The 23,293-nt window shown below is 38.2% G+C and overlaps 2 protein-coding genes across 3 annotated transcripts; both read right to left on the reverse strand.

Moving 5' to 3' along the window:
- Positions 1 to 1,611: 1,611 nt before the first annotated feature.
- Positions 1,612 to 10,752, reverse strand: LOC143884971 (Transducin/WD40 repeat-like superfamily protein). 2 transcript variants are annotated; one of them, XM_077388873.1, is made up of 6 exons: positions 10,622 to 10,752; positions 7,358 to 7,846; positions 6,043 to 6,264; positions 5,865 to 5,949; positions 2,725 to 2,835; positions 1,612 to 2,183 (listed from the first exon to the last, which is right to left on the reverse strand). In XM_077388873.1, the coding sequence occupies exons 2-6, from the start codon at positions 7,751 to 7,753 to the stop codon at positions 1,816 to 1,818; spliced, it is 1,182 nt and encodes a 393-aa protein (XP_077244988.1). In that variant the 5' UTR covers positions 7,754 to 7,846; positions 10,622 to 10,752; the 3' UTR covers positions 1,612 to 1,815. The 2 variants fall into 2 exon arrangements, with proteins under 2 accessions (XP_077244988.1, XP_077244987.1); XM_077388872.1 differs by lacking the exon at positions 10,622 to 10,752 and adding an exon at positions 9,100 to 9,729.
- Positions 10,753 to 12,202: 1,450 nt separating this feature from the next.
- LOC143884972 (large ribosomal subunit protein uL13w-like) lies at positions 12,203 to 19,468 on the reverse strand. The gene is made up of 4 exons (XM_077388874.1): positions 19,150 to 19,468; positions 18,944 to 19,060; positions 18,725 to 18,812; positions 12,203 to 12,586 (listed from the first exon to the last, which is right to left on the reverse strand). The coding sequence occupies exons 1-4, from the start codon at positions 19,419 to 19,421 to the stop codon at positions 12,443 to 12,445; spliced, it is 621 nt and encodes a 206-aa protein (XP_077244989.1). The 5' UTR covers positions 19,422 to 19,468; the 3' UTR covers positions 12,203 to 12,442.
- Between the last annotated feature and the right edge of the window lie 3,825 nt (positions 19,469 to 23,293).

Here is a 23,293-nt window from a genome sequence, read left to right on the forward strand (position 1 = left end):
TTTTTTTTGTAGGGGTTTGTTGGTATGGCGCTCGTCCTGATAACTGAAATTCTGGATTTTTAAGAAAAAGGTGAATGGAGATTAAAGAAGATGCCGCAAAAAATAATAATTAAAGGAGAGCAACTAGGCGAACAGTCCCGTCGGGATTAATATTGATGATCAATTCTAGGGTCCCAGGCAGGACATGTATAATCTTGTAGAACATCATGGGTGGGCCCACATGGTTTTATCCTATGCTGATACTAGGGGTGCAACTCGGGTCGGGTTGAGGCCAACCCGAACCCAACCTAAGATTTTAAGCTAAAAAATATTTAAAATGTCAGGTTGACTCGGGTCGGGTTGCCCAAGCCCTCAACCTGAACCTGACCCGAACTCAACCCGAACCCGAACAGGTTGAACCCGCCCAAGTTGCACCCCTAAATTGTTGATCAGACATCCTATAAAAGAAGCTTGATGCATCAATGGCGACCTACAGAATATACGGTTCCATTTTTAGCACACTTGTGCAAATGGGCCAAATCATTAGTAGGGGAATAATACAAGAAAACTTTCCACACTGCATATTTTCCCAAAGAATCTACTTTAAAGATCTAGGTTTGATAATAGAGAAGGAGTAGGAAGAAAGTCACTTTTATGATTAATGGTAAAAGGTGATTTTGGGCCGTACAAGGGGCATGTATGAGAGATCAAGATCATTGATCATAAGGGACCCCCCTGGTCTTGGTCCCTACCCCGAAATGGGAATCAACAGCTTAAATTTTCTTGGTGAAACCATAAACAAGGCTTATTAGATCAGGAGCCTCGGATCATCGGATCAAGGTGTTCTCAATAGCATTTGGGTGGTTTTATGGCTACCGTTCAGTTCAATGGATCCGATCACATAAACGAGGCAGAGGTGGAGCCCAATAAATGTATTTTAGGGAGGAAAATAATCCCAAAAATCTCAGCAATCACAAAATTCTCTGAACAATTGAAAGTTTTTGGAAAAAATCCTGTACTTTGATTACCGATTTAAACCCAATGTTGAAAAAGACATTGAAGTGACAACTCAACTTGGATCCTGATAAAGGAAACACATGCGCTTAACTATCCTTCCACGCCTTTTCTACCCATGGTTTTAAATTTCAATCGGATTTCGATTTCGGTGGAGACAGACACCGAAACCACTAAAAACCGAAACGGTCATTTATTTCGGCCGAAATTTTGGTTTTTCCGAAATTTGACCCAAAAAATCTGTTTTTTTTAAATTAATTTAATATTTCGCCGAAATTTAATATTGAATAAAATATTGATTTCAACTTTTGTACCAGATTTCGACCCTGAAATTTTGAAATTTCGGGGTCCGAAACCGAAATTTTAAAACTCGTTCGTATCTTAGAAAAATAAAGTAAAAAAATATTTATATTAAATGACAATCATACCACTATTTAGGTACACAAGGCAATATTAAGAGGACTGTTTGGGACAATCCTGACACAACATCATTTCATAAGTGTCGTAAATAGAAAATCACAGGCTTTTTTTCCGAATTTTTCACTCTTTCCAAACATTTTACGAATTTTTTGAACATTTCCTGAATAGAAAACTTTGTAACTGTGCTTGCAAATAAGATGGGAAATTGAAACTATAATATAGATATGAAACAATGCAGTAACATACACTAAGCTGTGGAAGAGTAAACCAGAAGTAGCAGGCTTCCAATGAAAATGGGTTCCCAAGCATGAAGAACACTGGTTTACCAATAACTAGTCTCTGATTTCGTACTTATCATGGGATCTTACCAGCGACTCTTGACAAAAAAAAACATAAAATCGTTTAGCAATCGGAACTATCTTCACTAGATTCCAGCAGCATGGGCACAGTAGCACAACAGAATGATTCCTTATCCTTAAGAAGAAGACAACTGCCGTCCGAATTCCATCTGAGATCAGAGATAAAAAACTGAGGCAATGGAACACTCACACAGCAAGCACCAGAGGGGGACCACATATACAAGTGAGAGCTTCCAGTGCACAAAACAAGACGAGGGCATGTTGGGTCCCACGCGGCTGCGCGAATTGGCTCCTTCTGAATTAATATGGCGGCAAGTTCGAGATGGTGGATGTCCCATATCCAAAGAACAGTTGGCATGCTGTCGTTACGGGTGAAGAGATACTGACTGTCACTACTCCATGACAATAAACCTGCAAATCAAATTTATGCCAGTAAAAGTTCAAATACTAATGTTGATTATCTAAGTTGGTGCAATCGGGGTCGATTAGTAAAGACTCCTAAGGGATGGACAATCAATTCTAAGAGGGAAAACATTATAACTCATGGCCAAATGATAGGAAGTGGTAGGAATTCTTAATTGAAATCAAATAATTATAGGATTTGCTTTCTTTATTTGGTGTGATTTTGCCATTCCTGACAATTTACAGGACTCCAGAGCCATTTTTCCAAGCAGTAAGATGATTTAGGTGAATTAGGTTTCTGAAGTGATCAAGGATATTGTCTGCATATGCTACTCAGATATTTAGTAGTTTACTCATGTCGAGACCTTAATACCAATATCCAAAACATTACCACTTTGTAAATACACATGTTGTATCATGCAAACACAACTTGACATCCATCCATCAGTTAATAATGCTAATTCGCTAACACAACTTGACCAAATCAGCGTGGAAAAAGAAGAGAACATTTAATGACCTCACAAGTAAAACAGAGGAATCAGGGACTCACCGACGCCTTGTTTTGGGCTGGGTTTGTCTGGAGGAGGCTTCTGGAAAGGCAAGCTAATAGGAATTTCCATTACTTTGTACCTAACTCTGAAGTGTCTCTCCGGGGAATTTTCTGAACAAAAAAGACCAAAGAAGGGAGAGTTAAAGAGACATCACAGATAAGGATCAATGGAGAGCATGCACTTCGATAAATCAAATATAAAGTAAAGAGACGTCACAGATAAGATAAGTATCAATGGAGATCATGCACTTCGATAAATCAAGTATAAAGTAAAGAGACGTCACAGATAAATCAAGTAGAAAGCGGCCCAGATGCACATATCGAAACTCAGAAAGAACTGAAAGACATATAATGTGTGTGTGTGTGTGTGTGTATCGTATGGAAAGTGCTAAAAAGACGGGCCGTCATGATCCTTAATGGGCCCCATTTGTGCCACATGTCTGATTGGATCCATTAATTCGACCAGAGAACACATGTCTGGCCAAGTGCTGTTGAGAACACCTTGATAGTATGATCTTAGGCCCTTGATCCAGCAAGCCTAGTCTAGGGTTTCATCAAGAAAACCTAAACCGTTGATTTTTGTAGTCCTTTTATGCATGGGATGTCCATTCGACATGGAACGAAGATCATGTGGGTTGTGTCATGATGTGCTACAAGATCAACAGTCTCGATTGAACATAAATGAACCCGAAAACTACCTGTTGCATTGATCTCGACAGTAACGGTCCTCCTAGTTGTTCTCATATTGTATTTATTCAAAACCAGTTTAGAATTTTGAATAATTCTAGTATCAAATGAGTGGAAAGTTGATCATGAAATAGAAGTTTAAATGCAGTGATCCAAAGCCCAAGAAAAGAAATACCCAGAAGTCCAGAACCATAAGGGCAACACCACAAGGATCTGCAGTGTTAATGATAACATTCTATACTTCAGTAAAATGCACATAGATGATACCATGAATAGTTATTTTTAGTACACATTACTTTCTAGAAATCCAGTTGTGTTCATAGGGTAAGAATTCACCAATCAAATGCCAATAATGCCAGTGTAACAATTTGTAGAATTAATTAGTATTTGTCAGTCCGACTACTAAGATGATGAACGCTAATGTGAACATTGACAGCAATTGGTAGCAAGTTCCTTTCAGCAAAGTTACATGTCTGTATAATGCTATGGTTAAAACAGGTTACCTCAGTAGCTTACAGACAAAGAACTAATCTGCATGGTCTATTTTTTAACTTTAATACCAACAGGTGTTGTCTATGTTGATACACTTGACTTTCCAGCTTGGAATTTTAAACTAGTTAAGAAATATCCTATAATGTGAAGTATAGCCCAGAGTACAGATCTAAATAGAAAGAGCATCATCTTGTCATTCCTGTAAAGGATGACAAAAGAAAAAAAGCATAACACAAGTTCAAAAAACATATTTTGCTTGAATGGAGGCTTTTCAGCATACATAGAACGTGCATTGAGTAATCAAAACTCAAAAGACCATGGGTCAAAACTATTTCCAATGTTTTTTTTAAGACCATGGGTCAAAACTATTTCAATGTTTTTTTTTTTTTGGTATAATAAGAATAGCACATACATGCTAAACATTTTCAATACCCATCCGACTCCCACCTGCTACTTTCAAGGCAACAAAAGATGATGTTGGGCCTCTGATCAACAGTAGCAAACCTCCTGCCCCAATCACCACGGTAACCATACAAACTTGTAATAAACATTTTTTCTCTGCATCACTTGGGCCAAAAAATCATGTGCAAGTTGCGGCAATTTTAGGTTTAGGAGGTTTAGAAACCTGGTTAGGCAATGCTCTAGTCATGTTTCGGGTTTCTCCCCCACGAGCTCATATTCCACCAATATCGAAGGAGCTTTAGGCCGGATGCCATAAAAGTGAGCTAAATTGAGACTGATTCTCAATGAGTCTCGTAAAAGAGATTGATTCTCGTTCTAAGTGGCCACTACTATACTATCTATCTTAATTTTCTCACCTCTCTATATGAAAAAGAATTAATTAAGTAGAGAGAGGGCGGAGGATCATGAGGAATCGGGATCAGCGTATTGAGGACCACATTTATAAATGAGAAACTTTGAAGATAAAGAAAATCAGTAGAAAAAATTACTAAAGATGTCAAAAACCTAATGGTGAGGTAGGCTTTAGTAAGAAAAAAGTTCTGGGGAATGTTAGTCCAAGGTCTACAAAGGAGTTGGGTTTTCTCATCGTTCGTAGTGGAAAGGAAAAGTGTAGCTCGATTTGAAGATCGGCTCCGCCCAATTCCATCAAAATTAAATTAAATGGGAGTTCTGCGGAAATCGGATTCTAGCGAAGGTGGGTAGCATATTGAGGAATGATAAAATAAGGCCTTACTCCAGTTGTCTTAGCATGACAGACTCGAAGAAAGGTGAAGAAAGTGCATTGTTGACTCATCTCTGCATCTTCTTTTTCAAGTTGGGTGGTACTGGTAGACTTTGGGTAAGTGAGAGTCTTTTGATGTGATATCATAGTTCTCTGATGTAGTCCGGGCCCTTTGGAGATTAACCCATGTGCTAGACAAGATTCAAGACATTTGTAGAGGAACTGATGTTTCACATCTCATGTGTTGAGAGATGCAAATGTTGCTGTCAAAGTAGCTTTATGTGCAGGGAAATCTCTGCCCCTATTGTATATTTGTAACTAGAGTAACTTTGGCCCTACTAAGCCAAGCAAAAACTGGAGTTGACTCAGACGAGTCAATGGTTGACGCGGACAACGTTTCATTAAGTTGGGCTATTAAAAGGAGTTTTTGCTTGACTTGGTAGAGCAAAAGTTAGAATCGGACAAGAACTTGGACAGGGTAAAACTAACTCTACTCGGGATAGTCAATGATGCAAGATCAAGACGCCATAATCTATCAAAAGGAGTTTTTGCTTGACTTGGTAGGGCCAAATTTAGACTCCGACAAGAACTCGGCCAAGGTAAAGTAACTCTACTTGTGGTAGTCGATGATGCAAGATCAAGACACCATAATCTATCAAATACATGGTACATCTACTCTGTAATTATGTATGCTCCAGTTACATAAAGCACACTCACGCAGAATAAAATAAAACACTATGGGACCACATAAGTAATATGACCATCAATAAATGCCTACCTGGACAGTTTCCCTGTATATTATGAGGAAATTCGTCAGTCAGATATAATTCTGACATATCTAGTTGCCAAGGCTCATCTACCTCCTGCAAAAATATTTAAATGAAATAGTTATGCTTTCTGGTCAATTCAGAATAACATGGAAAATAGTATTCCTAAAATGGGAAGGGAATTTTTACCTTGAAAACAGGTGCACTGCAAGGACCACGAACAGTGGCTATGTGCATGAATTCAGCAAAGACTTTCCATGTCAGGTGGTTCAATGCCCTTAACATCTGATCATAACTACCCACCGCCAAAAACTTGCCACATGGAGACCAGGCAACAGTTTTCACACCCAATCCACTTTCATATGCTTGATATTTAAATAGGCATCTACCATCTGGAGAGTAAATCAGGACCTGTATCAAATACCATATTATTTCTGGGCTTTCATGTTTCAAATAAGGAATGTTTGCATGGAAATGATACCACGAGCCCGTTTATACAAAAAAATGTAATTGAGAATTTGAGATAGCATCTAGCTAGCTATATAAAGAGTTGAACAGAACATTTTTATTCTAGAGATATTTATAAGAATAAGGTGCCAGAAAAATCTCATTCATCTGAATAATTCTTATCAAAGACAAAGTGTATATGTTAGAAAAATAACCAGAGGGTCAGGTGGTACTTATGAGAGTTCCATACTAAAAACAGATAATGATAGTAATAAATGCAAGCTAAAAAGTGGTTAATATGGATATAGTTTGAGAAAACATGTAGGTAAAGTTCGAGAAAAGATGTGCTATGGCTGTTATCACAACTAAAAAAAAATCCTTGCAATTCTGCTGTAAATAAATGTCTGTTCTAAGTTGAGTTCAATGAAATAATTATTGAAGATGGCACAAACTGATTATTTCAGAAATAGCACCAACATTATTAACATCGCAAGTGTGTGTCTGTTTGTCTCTCCATATATAAATATATAAATATATATATATATATATATATATATATATATATATATATATATATATGAGGAAAAGGATTGTGAGCTTGAGCGTTGGAACCTTATGGTGAGCTTGAGCTCTCAAACCAATGAGGCCCACATTGTTAGGATGATCCAAAGCATTCACTAGAAAGGGCCTTACATAGATAGGGTGTGTACAAAAAATCAGCTCCATAGGATCATCCTAACCCATCCATTTGTGGAGGTCAAAATGGACAGACCACAAATCTGCCCATTTTTGCCCTCCACTTTTGGAGGGGTTAGGATGATTCAATGGAGCTGATTTTTGGTACACACCCTATCTATGATAGAGCCTTGCAAATGAGTGGTTTGGATCCTCACAGAAATTGTGGGACCCATGTGAATGGTGCACTCAAGCGCACCATTTGGTTCCAACGCTCAAGCGCACGAACATATTCCTCTATATATATATATATATATATATATATATATATATATGTTATGATTGGTATCTCAGGTTCTTGAAAAGCGATCAAACTAGATACCTTATATTCAAGAGATGAATCCCATATCACTATAGCACTATCATCTGGAGACCATTCAATATCCGCCAAGTCTATTGTGTCAACAGCAAAAACCCCCATGAGTTCCCATGTATGACAAGACAACAAATTTATATAGTCCTTGCAATCACGCCTCGTGCAAATTGCAGCAAATTTTCCATCTTGGGTAAAAGAGACGCCCTTCGAAGCATGCTTTGGACATTGCACGTGGATACAAGCGGTGTTCACCAGTGACCACACTGTTAATCGCAACTGAAAATCAGATGTAGTAAGAATGTGACGACTATCAGGACTCCACCTTGCGTAAGCAATCCCAGCAGGGCCTTCATCTATTTTGCATGTCCATTCGGGCTGGGTCAATGACCATGCCTGTACCATTGGTCTCTTATAAAGACCACATAGTATGTACTCTGAATCAAGAGCCCATTCAATATAGCTTATCTTTTCCAAACACGAATATAATTGTATGACCTGCATAGATAAAGACGACATGTGATTAAGGAAAACCATACCCAACGAGTTTAGTAGCCCAATTGCAAGAGATAGAGATGAAGCAATTCCAGTAAGCATAAAAGCCAATGAAATGTAGATGCGGGCCATCAAGAAAACAAAGGCATGCATCCTAATAAAAAGTGAGTTGATAAAGAGATGAATACATCCAAACAAACAACACAGCTGACAACAAGATTGGCAAAATGGTCAATTACTAATGAAACACGGGGGCACATTATGGACATATCATGTGATTTTAACAGCTAGAAGAAGGATAGGAGAGTTCTGACAGGTTCATACACATTTACTATGAAGTATGGACGTCCAGCCTGTAAGTGACCACCATATTCAACTTATGGTGCAATAGTAAATGAGCCATACACATTCTTTAGACATTTCTCAAGGCAACTAGTAAGTTTCTCATGGTGTCACCCCATGAGGTGAATATTAACTGGTGTACAAATCAAGCATCAATCAGAACATAACAATAAAAATTAAGGACGAATAATGCTAATGGACCATGTGATACTCTATGATGAGAGGTTGAAGATGAAAAATTTGCCATTCCATGGTTGAACGACCATAATCCTTCATGCATAGTTGCATGAGTGATTGTAGAAAATTAAAATAGACATCTCTTTCACATGGCATTAAGTCCTAAGAGCTAGGTCCTTAAATGCTTCCAAGATAATCGAAAGATATAGATAACCCTAGAGTGATCTTTGAAATACTAATATGCTCATAAGTCACAATGCTTACACAACATTATGGTATCAACTAAATTTTCAACAGAAATTTAGTCTTCTGCTCGGTTTTTATGGGCACAAATCTGCCATTCCAACAAGAAGGTGAACAATGTAACTAGGATTTGCCCTAGTTACCATTCAAAAAAAAAAAAAAAAAAGGATTTGCCCTAGTTACATCATTCTCAAATGACAAGATTTAAAGTTTTAAACCCATGATTTCACGAATGTATCAAGCTCTAACTGTCTATGAACTCTGTTTCTTATCGAGTCCAACTCTATCGATGCAATGTATGCGTTTATATCTTTTCTTCATGAAATTCATCCAAAGGGGAAAAAACTTAATTAATTTCAATATCATGGAATCAGATTCAGCTTGTAGCAAGAGCAGCAAAACTAGATCTCTATTCTAATCTTCAACAAAAGAGAAATCAAAATCCAACAATACAAAAACAAATAGATAATCCTAAACAAAAGAGAGATGAATACCTTGAGGGAGAGAACGTCTCGAATAACAAGACGAGAATCGACCGCAATGGCGAGAAAACGAGCATTAGGGGAAAAACAGCAAGGACCTGTTTGCTTGTAAGAATCCGTGAACTCCATTTCAAATCACATCAAAATTCTTTTTCTCTTAACAAAAGATCAGGTTCAACAGTAATCGAATTGCCAAATTATCTAGGAAATGTGAAAAACCTAAAACCCCAAATCTCTACTTACAGACGACTAGAAGGAAAACCCTAATTCTTTGGAACCCTGATGTAGGGCATGGATAGGGCTGAATTATTGAATCTCCCCTCATTTTAGACAGGGAGGTGATCTAGATCCTCTTGGCAGACCTACATTCTCAAACCCTAAAATTCTTGCGACTGTCGAGAAGAACCGTGTAGGAGCAGAGCTTGAATCTGATTTTAGATTTTGAATTGGGAATAGGTAGAGAGAACAGTTTCAGTGAGACGAAAAGATAATGTGCGCAGGGTGTACTCCGGCGCGGAACCAGAGGGTGGGCCACCAGTTGCGCTGAATGAGATGATATATTTGTTCCCTTTTCTTCCCCGAGCCACCCCACTTTGGTGTATTTATATGATTTATGACTACTTTTTTACACTAAAATGGGGTGGCTAGGGCCTAGGGACAAAAGGAGGAAAATATATTATGTCCATATAATTAGGGCTCTGATATTTACGCCCCTTTTAATTCTGCGGACACCCATTTTCACCCCACAAAAGGGGCTAAAGAAGGTAGCCATTTATACCACAAAAGCACTTTTGGAAATGACCAAAATACCCATGACAGTGATTCAAATCCCATCTCTCTCCGAACCCTTAAACCCTCTTCCTCTCTCTCCCACACGTCTGTCTCTCGCCCTAAACCAGCAGCATCTCACCCAAATCCAGCCCCATCTCGCCAAAATTAAGCTTTCAACACCCAAATCCAGCTTAGAATCTCTCTCTCTCTCTCTCTCTCTCTCTCTCATAATGTTAAAAAGTATTACTAGACTCTCTCTTTCTCTCTCCTAGTTTTTATTCCAAGTACTGTAGAAACACAAATCCTATAAGCTCCCACAAGCTCTACCATACAACACAAAAGTAAATAAGCATCTAATCTGAACCCTCGACACAAACAACAGTGTTTAAAGCATTCTCTAAGCAACACTGTAAATACAATACAATAATCTACCCAATTCATAATGTCGAGAGGTAAGTTCCAAAATTTTGCTGAAAATGCATCCTGGTATCAAGAAGCTCTCGATATGAACGATTGGCTTACAATAGCATAGGCAATATTTACAGATTTGCAATTATTTATTGACTTCCCATAAATTCCATTGCAAATCAACATCTACTTGAGAAAATCCAACTTAACACCAAAATTCCACATCATAATAATGGCGCTATATATTTCATATAATTTCGTCTAAGAGGCAAAATATAAATAGATTGGAAGAAATTAGAGCCCAAATGTTTGACTTGAAACATTGTCAAACTCACCCTAAGTTTTCTTCACTTACCAAGCCGATTGTGTGATTTTAGGTTTTCCGAGGAAAATAGAAAGAAAAAAGGCCGATTTTTTTTTTTTTATAGTAGCTGAAACAGGGATGGCACTCATAATCCGAGTAAAAGAGAAGGAAACAAAACCTATCTCTTTTCCCATTCCAGCGGCACCATGCAGGCAGCCATTTACAGCCCAGCATGGACTCTGGATTTAGATGCTTTTATGGGTATTTTGGTCATTTTAAAAAAGACTGGCTATGTGAAATTGGCTACTTTCTTTAACCGGTGAAAAGGTTTGAAATCGGGTGTCCGCAGAATTATTAAAAGGGGCGTAAATATCAGCTCCCAAAACTCGTGATCTGCGAGCGTCTCGGCGCAAAAGCGTATGTTAGCATGAGCCCGTATAAAATAGGTTCGTGGTGCCCCCAAGATCTTCTCCGTCAGATGATCATAACCCTCCAATTTGTGCATATTTAAAATGGACGGCAGGAGATGAAGACAAGCAGATGGAAGTCAAATGGATGGTTTAGATGACTCAATAATGCGGGCTATTGTTTTGGCTGCACGTCCGAGCTACTAGTAAATGATGTGGTGGTCTTGCAAATTGACTGGTGGGGTCTACCTTTGGCCCTGTTTGTTTATAGTAGTTAATAGATCACACTGCAAAATCTCTCCCCATCAAATGATTCTAACCGTTTGATTGGTGGATGCAATTAATTGTGGACACATACGATAATCCAAACCATTCATTTGTTGGGCCCCAACATAAATAGACCATGCCTCAGAAATTATCTCCTTAAGATAATCCTAGCCCCTCCTATCTATAGAGGGACGACCCATTATGGAAACCCCTACAGATCGAAGGGTTAGGATTATCCTATGGAGATGGTTCTGGGGTCAGTCTCAAACAAATGAATGGTTTGGATCATCGAATAATGTGGGCCTCACTATCTTCTTGTAAAAGATCTGCATGTACGGTTGACACACCTTATTAAAACTCTATTTATGGAGTGTTCACTTACATGATACAGGCCTATTTTCTTCTTCCATTGCAGGTTAACATGTTTGTAATTTTGAACACTTTGGCCATTTGTTTATGAGAGAAAGGAATAGAGGGCCGGTGAGATAGAGATTAGAGAGGGGAATGAGGGAGGAGAGCACAAGATAGGGTGAGAAACCGAAAGGAAAAGAAAAAAAAACCCACCATTTTAAGCCATGTTTGGCAGCCATGATTTTTTTCAATGTAATATAGGTTTACAAAGTGGTGGGCAAGGGAATAGGGAGATGGTCCATCCAGCAATTGGAGACATTGAATTCCCCAATTGGGGTGGATTTTGGTCCATGGCCCGTACATTCTGGAGCACAATAGAGAATGGTTTGGATCATTGAACAAGTGGTCTACTTTTGAGAGCTCATAATTTTCCATGGAAAATCATGTGCCAACATCATAACTCTTTAAAATGACAAAGTTAATGGCTTGCAAAGTAAGCATCAATGCCCCGTTTACAAATAAGATGAAAGCAAACAGACTAATCAAAAGAAGAAAAGAACTCTTCACCCATTCATGGTAACTAATATTTGTAAAGGTCGAAGAGAAATAAAAGAAAGTCACTATTCCAACCATTCATTGTAACTAATAGTGTAAAAGCAGAGTAGAAATAAAAGAAACTCGCTATTCCAACCATTCATGGTAACTAAATTCAAAAGGAGGAGATTGAAGCATACTGAGAATAGGCTACTGAGTATGGAGAGAGTAATCAAAAGAAGAACTTGCATCTAAAACAAAACAATTCCTCATCACAAAACAAAACTAAAATGGCACTGCTTAGTAGTAGTTACTAATACTTAATTGGTGCTAGGATTTCTAGCTGGCTTCCAAGCTGCTCTTCCGCGGTTTTCTCCGCCTTCACCCTCAGCTTGGTGAGCTGCTTTCTTCTTTCATATGCAACCTGAGACCTCTGCTTTCTCTTGTCCTCCAGCTCCTGTCAAAATAAAGAAAACAAACGATATCATTAACCGTAACACCATGAAAAATTCCAATGCTAGTACAAATAATTTGAGAAAGAAAATAAATACATGAAAAGATTAACAATGAAGATACAAACAAGTATTAATCTATTCCTGTATGGCTCTTTTCACTTGGCAGGTCTAATGAGTCAAGTTAGTTTCCTCCCCAACACAAGACACCCATTCAAGTTTAGGAGAAGGCCAAATTACTAATAATCATGGCAAGCAGAGAAGGGAATAGGGCAATTAGGGTCGGAGACAATTAGACCACATAGGCTATGGAAAAACTATTCTGTCCAGAATTGTTTTAGATCAAGGAAAACAATCATCGCACTGATGGATCCATTGCCATGAGTACTATGATCTGGTCTATACGTATTGCTGGCCATCACAAATCCAACCAATTGCACTTGGTCCCACTCTAATTGGATGATTCTATACCTTTACTAAGCATGATGAAAAAGACTTCAATTTTCATTAAGAATTCGATTTTTCATTCCTCAACGAGATCTCTGTCCAAAATCAGACCTCGAACCACTGGGTTGCCCTGTGATGGGCAATCAGATCAACAGTCCCGATCACCAAGCATATATGCCACATTTGCACTGGGTCATGTTCGTTTTTAAGCCAATAATACAAGATGTCTTTGTAGTCGATCTCAAACTATATACAATTACAAGGCTTGAATTGGCTAAGAATTTCAGTCAAGAGAAGAAATATGGGGCCCAATCACTTGACCACCAAGCCCACCATGGCCTTAGACAAGAATCCTTTACAAATGAGTAAACACGTTGTGTGTTGTAAACCAGAGCATCATCCGAGATTAATCACCAAGGGAGCAGAGCTTTAGACAAGATTCCTTAATAAATGAGTAAACCTTTATGTGTTGTAAACCAGAGCTTCGACAGCGATCTTTCCCAGTACAATCAGACCAAAGCATCATGTATGGGAGAAGAAGTGGTGCAAGCTTAGAGTTTGCAAGTCAATTCTGGGAACATAGGAGCATGAATCTGATTTCACATTGAGGGGCTGCTAGCAAAACGGGATTTCGTTTGGAAGATAAAGATGAAATCCCACGTTGTGACACATGCGCAAAAGACAAGTGAGCTCGTATCTGCACAAAAAAAACTGTGGAATTGAACAAATCGTCGGCCAATTCCACTTCTGTTCTTTATATTCCAAACGAAATCTCATTTTGGAAGTGTTTTCCTTTCTCATTTTTCTCATTCAATGCGAGAACATATATTCTCAAAACCACATTAAACATAACATAATAATCAGTTATAGCTAGAGTTTTGTAGGAAATGAAGACCATTGAATTCGTTCATCAGTAGAAAATAAATCAGCCCATGAACTCCATGAAGAAAGGCAGCCAAAATTAAATCAAATCTAAAGTGAATGTAACACAAATATCAGGTCTATGAAATAAATACACCCATGGCTAAATCAATACCAAATGGCGGCTAAGCATGGCAACAAGTAATGGGATCAGGGTTTGTCACAATGTGGGTATGGGTATGGGAATGGTCAGGCAAATGGGTGTAAAGAAAATAGGAGAAAATAAGGAATACATGGGGAAAAGAAAAGAAATGATAGAAAGATAAAGAAGAAGGGGATTATTGGATCAAGGTGGAAAAATATACAATATGGTAAGTAGCATGCTGCCTCGTGCCTTGGTAGTTCTGCGGCATGTGGTATCAGAGAGAGAGAGAGAGAGAGAGAGAGAGAGAGAAGGGGCTGCTCTCAGCTAGAACTAAGAGAAAGTGGCGAGAGAGTGACGAAATATGAGCAAGAAAGGGAAGGGAAAGAGACCTCACGGCCATGATCTAAGGGGTGAGAAAGAGACAAGAGGAAAGAGGGGAGGAAGCGAACCGAGAAGGGGTAGCTGCTCACCAGCCGAGAGGTGGGAAGAGAAGCAAAGGGAGGTGACGGCTGCACACCCAATTATGAGGTGAGGTGGGGGAGAAGAGAGCAGAAAGAGAAGAAGGGAACAAGGGGAGGGAATGGGAGGGGAACGTTGGCAGCTGCACACCAACCGAGAGGAGAGGGGATGAAGAAGAGGAAAGAAAGATGGAGAGGGGTTCTTTATCGATTCTCCAAAACTTGGGTAAATGAGCAGAGAGTTGGGGTTTTGTAAGAGAAGGGATTGGTTTAAGGGTTTAAGGGTTTAATTGGTGGGCCATGGGGAAGGTCCAATAGTATAAAAAACGGGTTTTAGGCTTGGGTTTATCGTATTGGATTGTGGTCTATGGGTAGAATGGGTAAGATAATGGGCCATAGGGTTGATGAGGACATCCCCACATCTAGGACCAATCAAATATAACTAAAAAAGCAAAAATAAAAATAAACAAGCATGCCCACAAAATATCGACAAAATGAACATCCTATGGCCGGATCACATCAAGATGCTATCAAGCTACGTAATCAAGAAAGAGATGAAGATCATAGTAGGAGATTGAATACAAGGGGGATCCAATGGAGGTAGCTGCCGCAATTTAGAGACAAACTAAAGGTCCTTCTACCGAGATTAAGCACCAAGGTCACATGTTGGACACGATTCCCTTACACATAAGTAAACCTGTTGTGTGTTATAAACTAGAGCTTCAACCGAGATCTTTCTCAGTTCAATCAGACCAAAGCATTGCGTATGGGAGAAAAAAAGGCTACAAGCTAAGTAATCAAGAAGAAAAAATCACAGGAGAGGATTAAATAAGCGCGCGCGCGCGCGCGGGGGGGGGGGGTGCGCTCTACAACTGAGTGCCAAGGAGAATGTGAAGCGGATAACAGCAGGCAATCAAGAAAGAGAGGTTAGAATTGTTACTGTAGAGAAATAAACTTTGATGAAGAAATCCTTGAAAAGCCAGAAACAAGTGGAATTTATCCCCAATCGGCAAGGTGCTTCGCCTAAATATAATTAAAACCTTTCTTAAGAATTGAACTAATGTGATGTGGAAATAGCAGTAGATGTGAAAATAATTGATGTAACTCTAGACAATGAGTTCTCATTTCCAATTTGAGAATGAAGATGATTATGATCAAGAATTATTTGGAGTACCTCTCCTGAGCGGTGGCAGAACACAACCTATTGCTCAGTAAATGGAAGACAAATTTTAATGTTGAAAAGGACAGCATCCACACAACATCTAGGCGGATTTGGATGCCTAGAATACCCATGGAGTATTATCTTCCCGAGCACAAGTAGGGTTGGAAGGCCCCATTAAATTTGATCTTACTACTACAGTCGAAGATAGAGGCCATTTTATCAGGGTTTGAGCTGAGGTTGATCTCAGAAAAACCTTCGGTAAAGGCGCTAGATTGGGAAGGTATCAAGATGACATACGGAAATTGTTAACATATGAATTTTTGCCTCTGGATTGTTTTAACCATAGTTTCCAGAAACTCCTTGGGCGGGTGAGAAACCCGTTTCCCCTAAAATGCGTTTCTTGCTGGTGGGAAACTCGTTTCCCCTAAAATGCGGGAAACGCGTTTCAGAAATGTTTCCAAAACATGATACAAAATTGGAGAAATGTTTCCGAAACACATGGGAAACATATGAGAAACTTATGTAAATCATGTGTAAACGCGTGATAAACATACCCAAGACTCGTAAAAAAAAGCATGTGAAACTTTTTGCTACCATTCAAAAAAAAAAGAAATAAGAAAATGCATGTGAAACGTGTAGGAAACATGTGTGGAACTTACGAAAATCATTTTGGAAAAAACACATAAAGATTGTGGAATAGATATTAAAATAGAAAACAATAGCATATATTGTATTAAACAAATCAAATAGAAAAATAATGTGTGGAACTTTCATTTGTGTTTTTTCTATCGTTTCTGAAACACTTATAATACATTTCCTAAGACATTTCTCATACTATTTTCTATTGTTTTCTCGTCTCTCCTGTATTTTTTTCATGCGTTTCCCATTTCCGTTTCACGTTTCGTTTCCTGAATTCGTTTCCCACCCTGGTAACTATGGTTTTAACCAAGGTTTAAAATTTCGGTTTCGGTACCGGTCTTGCTCCCTGAAATTTTGAAATTTCGGTAGAAATCTTGTACAAAACCCGAAACCAATATTTTATTCAACATTAAATTTCGGTCAAATATTAAAAAAACAGATTTTTTGGGTCAAATTTCGGAAAAAGCGAAATTTCGGCCGAAATAAATGACCGTTTCGGTTTTGATCGATTTCGGTGTCGGTCTCGAAATTTAAAGGTTTTAACTACAGGATCGATCGTCATGGAAGTGAGAAATGTCCAGTGTTGTCAAGAAAAGAGGAAGGTTCTGAAGCTGGAACAACAAGAAAAGTGATTATTACACCAAAAAGAATAGATAATTCAAGTGACTGTGGTCCCTGGATTCATATTCAGGAAAGAAAGTAGAAGCCAGGTCCTTCACCGGCAATAAATTCAAAGTGACGGCTAAATCATAGGAATACAGAGTTGCTTATAACAGTAGAGGAGTGTGTCAGGTGGAAAGAGGGAGTCAGGAGTCACTTCGAGCTAAGAAATGAACAAGAGAGTAGAGGTGAGCAGCAACACCTCTAAGGGAAGGAGCTTCTAGAGTCAAACGTGGCAAAAATGGAGACAAAAATCAGGGTAAAAACTTGGTGAGTCTAATCATCTTCATCCATGCAGAAGGCATTTGCTGAACAGCAACCAACCAATGACCTTCATCCTCTTAATACTGCCTTAAATGAGATACCCACCCCAAACCTTTCCAATCCCAATAACGTAAAATCTTCTAAATGCTTTAACTGGCACCCCTACTAGCCAAAACAAGGCTAAATCACCGCCAAATGGACCCACAAAACCAACCCAAATATACATACCGATTGACAACACTTTCAACTATAAATGTAATATTCTCATAACCAAACCTCAAAAAAATCAAGTCGTAGAAAGCCCACCAACTTTTAGTCCTAATCCAATGATAATACATAGCTTCTCCCACAGTCCATAATCCAAGAACTCACCCCACACCATGTTAGCCCCATCTACAGGCCTCAAAAGAGACTTTCCATCAGGAAGAGCAAAAATCATACTGAACTATTCTTCCACAAGATGCAGAAACTATCAATGGCTAGAGTATTATCACCCTATCTCTCACCCAAATCTAATGCATTTCACCGTATTATTCATAACCACCCACATACAGTAGAAACCAACATCTTCCACAAGAAATGATGCCTAAAGGATGAGCAATGGCATTATGGAGAACCAATTATTTTGATCATCATAACTGATAATTATTTCTAGCTTCTGAAAATGTTGTTCATTTTTTATCTTAGGATCTCTAGAGGGGCATTCTTGCTTAGGAGATCGGTCCCTCCAAAACAACAAACATGTACAAAATCATGGAAAAAAGATAAGCTGATTGATAAATAAAGTATTAAACATGTATTGGACATGGGATTTGCTAGGGACCATCGCAGAATGCATTTCTCGGAATGGCTGTTGCATGAGAGACCAGCCACATAGGCTCAGATTTTGGCTTATACATTTAATTCATCCGAGGTGGCTGCTCTCTCATGCAACAGCCGTTTCGAGAAACGCCTTCTGCGAAGATCCCTAGCAAATCCCTTTGTACATTAATAAGTAAATAACAAAAATGACATGAGTATAAATGTTACGTGATAAAGTATGTATGTGTGATCCCGAGAGGATGAAATTGATTGATTAGTCAAGACACAATTAGGAAAAAGGCCATAATCTTTCAAGGTTTCTCAAGGAACCCATCGCATGTTTCATTCCACTTCATCCCTACCAACATTAAGTCCAAAATAGATATAAAATAAAATTATGGGAAGAACCATCAAATACTAGCCAATAAAAAGAGACTGAACTATTTACGCAAGGAACAAGTCTGTCCTAGCTGCCAGTCTGTCACACAAGCTTAACCCTAGCATTGCTAAGTTATATTATTATTCAGTGACAATTCAGATATAAAACCAACAAAAAGTAAAAATGAACAAAATTCTAGAAAACAAACACACATTTGTAATCAATAAGATCCACATGTGCACACAGATTAACTTTATATGAAAGACAGAGAGAAAGGAAATTTATAATAAATAACATTAGAAAAGAAGAAGGGCATCATGGACAGACCTTAATGGTATCATAGTGACTCCATCCAACCTCCTTCGAAAGACGGCCCAAGAGACAATACTTATGACCAGGCTGAAGCCTCAAAACCCTATCATTATTGAAAAACAAATAAGAAGACAAAACCCCAATTACAATATATAGATACAAAACAACAAAATAAAACACAAATTTAAAAATAAAAAAAAATCAAATCAATACACTGATCACAAAATCCCTTACTTCAGTGCATCTGGGATAACCATCCTCTTCATCTTATCATAAGGAGCAGGAACCCCCTCATACGCCTTGAGTCTAGCTAGCGCCGCAGCCCCACGCTTAGTCTTGTGAGGGATCATACTACATAAAACCACAAACCAAAAAAAAACCCAATTTGAAAACACCATAACTATGAAATAAAAAGAGTAGAATTGGGTTTGTTTTATTACCCTCGAATGGTTCTCCAGAGGATCTTTGCGGGAGCACGAAAGTGGATGGGACCATGAGAGGGTTTGGTGTTCATCCTCTTTCTGAGGAAACGTAAGTACTTCATTTTTTGGCGAACGAGTCCACCAGATAGGCATATCTCTTCGCAACGAACCACTACTACTTTTTGCCCGTTGAGCAGCTCTTTTGCGAGGATCGAAGCGAGTCGACCCAGCATGTGGTGACGCGCATCTACCACCACTCGCCTCGCGCAGATTCCTGACCCAGACACCATTTCTCCTCCTCTGTGGTTGGGCGAGGTCTAGGGTTTGTGGGATTTTTTTTTTGCATGGAATTTATAGTTGATAGTGTGGAATGATATCCGCACGAAAATATTTAATAATAACACTGTAAAAGTTGTCTTTTTATGAAAACGAGCCCATGGAGGCTGTAAATGGTGAGAGTTTATATGATGTGAATGTCGAAATCGTTTATTTGATGGGCCACAATGTAAATAAGGTTGTACTCCGTATATGTAACACCCTGGTTCAGAAGCCTGAAGCCCGGCCCGTTAATTGACATATAACAATTATGCGGAAATAAACTCAACATTTAAGCTGATTCAACCATGAAATAATGTAATTGATGTCTCAACATCTTATTGGAAATACATAATTAAGATAACTCCTTATCTAGTTCCCATCCTCGCTGTGGTCCTCTTGTATGTAAGTCGTGTTCACATTTGAAATTTTATTGGTGTGAGCTTCAATCACAGAAACTCATAAGGGAACAGAAACTTTTATATCATTTAAAAGCATAAAGGAAATTATTAATGAGAAATTATATGGTGGCCGACCGTCAAATCTGCAAGGGGTGGCAAACCACCAAGCCTTTGATTTTTGATCTGGTCAAAACACTCAAAAAAGGTGTTTTGACCAGATCAAAAATACTGGGAACATTACATTACAATAGATCTTATTTTATTAGTTTTCCTTGGGATGCCATGACAATAAAAGTTATTCTCTCTCTTCTTCTTTTTATTTATTTTTTGAAAGAAAACTTATACGAAATGCATCATATGAATATCTCATCCTAAGGCAACCATATGCACATTGCTAGTTAAAAATGTATGAATACCAATACCCACCTCTCGCACAACCCATGCCTACGAGAAGGTCATAATATATCATAGTTATCATAACATACCCACTCAACCCATTTACCAGTGTACGAAAGGAGTGCCTAGTCCACGTCATTTCATAGATATAGGGCATTCAATAGTGCTATGCAATACATGGGTCCTTAAATCATTTCCTTCTTGTTTTGGAAAAACATTCAAATAAGTTAAACACTTAGGATCTTGGTTTGCAAAACTATGTATGGATATTCTTGAAGGCCCATGATGCATAACCCCTCCTTTCATACCCGTTTTATCATTCTTTTAATTACGAGTTCCAACATGCTAAGAGACAAACAAATATGGTTACATTATTTAGCATGGCCGTATGAGAGTATATTTCTTAAGATATCAAGAAAGAGCAAGAATAATTGTATAAACATGTACTTACTCTATTTCACACATTAGGAAAAATAAAGGACTCATGTAGCTCATTTTATTAGATTTAATCTATCAATTCCGGGAATGATTTTCTAGTACAAAAACACATAAAAAAAGAGTCCCCTTTAAGTCTAATGTGAAAATTACGCATTCCAAACATAATGCGGCGGGCAGTTTTTTAACAATATTTTCGGACCTCTAGATTACAAAATCTCGAAAAATAGTAAACTACAAAGTTGTAGATATTTTCTAGATCTTTCCAACGAGTATAACATTCACAGATCGACAAGCGCTTGAAAAGTTATGTCTGTTTTAGCGGACTGTTTTTGTTAGTCCTAGCTAGTTATGTTTGCATTTTCGCCATAATGCAGCGGGCAGTTTTTGAACAACATTTTCGGACCTCTAGATGGAAGAATCTCGAAAAATAGTAAACTACAAAGTTGTAGATATTTTCGAGATCTTTCCAACGAGTTTAAGTACTCACAAATCGGACAAGCGATTGAAAAGTTATGTCTGTTTTAGCGGCCTGTTTTTTTTAGTCCTTATCTGCTAATGAGGATATATTTCCAAACTATAGTATTAGGTCTTTTGCAGCCACCTAATCCCTAACATGCCATTCTTAGTATGTCTTTTAGTCAATCATTCTTAGCCAACTTATATATGTATGTGCATAAAATCGTAAAACATATTATATTTCATCAAATGCACTTTACTAATCTAAGATTAGGCCTAGCAGTGAGTAGCTTTAGTTAGGCTTAATTGGGTCTATAGTTTCATTAGTATGGTCTCACATAGGGGTGCAAGTTTGGCCCTGTCAGCCCTGACCCGCCTTGAGCCCGAACAGGGTCTGGGCTGGATTTTCCAACCCTAAGGGTGGGCTAGGGTTCATTTTTTAGGCCCTGACTCAGGGTCGGGTCGGGTTCAGGGTTAATACCTCGGGTCAGCCCGACCCTAAGTTTTCTATTATAGAATTGAACCATCTGTGCATGTTTCTTTTGCTAATGTTTTCTATTATCTTAGATTGATGTTTCTTTAGATTATTATTATTAATTGTCTCTGTTGCCCGTCATGTTGTTGAATTCATATTGTCTTATTTTGCTCCCTTTCTCTGTTTATTGATCATTTTGTTCTATATGATATGTGGTTGCTTTATTTTTGGCAGTCTTAACAGGTATTTGCACTAGGTTCAATCAGGGTGGGCCAGGGCCGTGTTGAGCCCTGTAGGACGGGCAATGGGTTGAGGTTTTTCGGCCCTGACTTAGGGTTAGGGCCGGTCAGGGCCGGGATAATAGGATCCAGGGTTGGGCTAGGGTTTTGAAAAATCCGACCCAATGCGACCATGTTGCAGCCCTAGTCTCACATTCCATGTTTCAAGTGTATGGCAGTGTAGAATTTCAAAGGAGGGTGGTACTGCCTTAAACATAAGTCTCATAGAGATTAAAAAAACAAGTTCAATTATTAGGAAGCTTCCATGTATGCTATTACTAATATCAGGAAGCTTTCTTCTTTCACATAAACTTAAATATGAGAGATTAGTATTAGTAATAGCATACATGCATTTAAACGACATGAAAGCGTAATTTTCACCTACCTATTGTGTTTCTTCTTCTTCCTGTCTCTTCATCTTTCTCTCTTTTCTACTTCAAACAAGCCACTTAATAGAAAATAATAGCTCCTTGCACCCTCCATAATATTTATAAAGAAAAGGCTAAGGTAAAGTCCCTATTCAATTCTCTTTCTAAATCAATTAAAAATAATATCATAGAGACAACCATCCAACTACTCTCATAAAAGCTAGCTTATCTAAGGTCTTGATAGTTGGACTTTGCTAGAGATGGTTTAAGAGATAAGCCTTATAAGAAAATAATTTCTTGTTGCACATTTCCTAAGAAAAGAACATGCTATTTTTTTCCACCTACGAATTGGTGCTTGGTTAAGATTAATGTGATTGAGAATAAAATATAGGAACTTAATTTTATTACTTAGTGGGTCATAAGGACCTTCATGCAAAATCCTAGCAAAACTTGAGGATAGAATTAACTAACCCTGCAGTATGTCATGGTTAACCGTATGTTTTTAGTTGGCTAACATCTATGAGTAATGTTTATTAGATTCAGAAAATTAAACCTACAAAATATAATTGTTGCCTCTTATATTAAAGGCACCCTATTGCAGAAAGAAAATTACTCATGTTTTAGTTTTGTTAATGACACTCCATCTCTACCATAAATAAAATAAATAAATCCTAATATGTGTGCGCGGGGCCGGTTGTTACAGTACATCATTCCCATAGGATGATCCTAAGCCTTTGGCCTGTAGAGAATTTTATAATGTAATGACTTTTTTGAGATCCAACGTAGGCCTTTGGATGCTCTAGTGAGAAGAGGTGACTTGTGCTAAGTTGATGGAGTAAAAAGACGTAGGGGCAGACAGAAATTAACTTGGGTAGAAATATTAAGGAAAGACTTGAGGGCTAAGAACATAACATAGAACATGACCTACGAATGGAAGAAGATAATGCATATAGACGAACCCAACTAGTGTTAGGATCAAACTTAGTCAACTTGAGCCGGATATATCCTTTTACCTTCTTCATGAACATTTTCTGA

Source organism: Tasmannia lanceolata, unplaced genomic scaffold (genome assembly GCF_043159265.1).
Source record: "Tasmannia lanceolata isolate RefF3 unplaced genomic scaffold, GAP_Taslan_0.1 ptg000008l, whole genome shotgun sequence".
Lineage (NCBI taxonomy): Eukaryota > Viridiplantae > Streptophyta > Magnoliopsida > Canellales > Winteraceae > Tasmannia > Tasmannia lanceolata.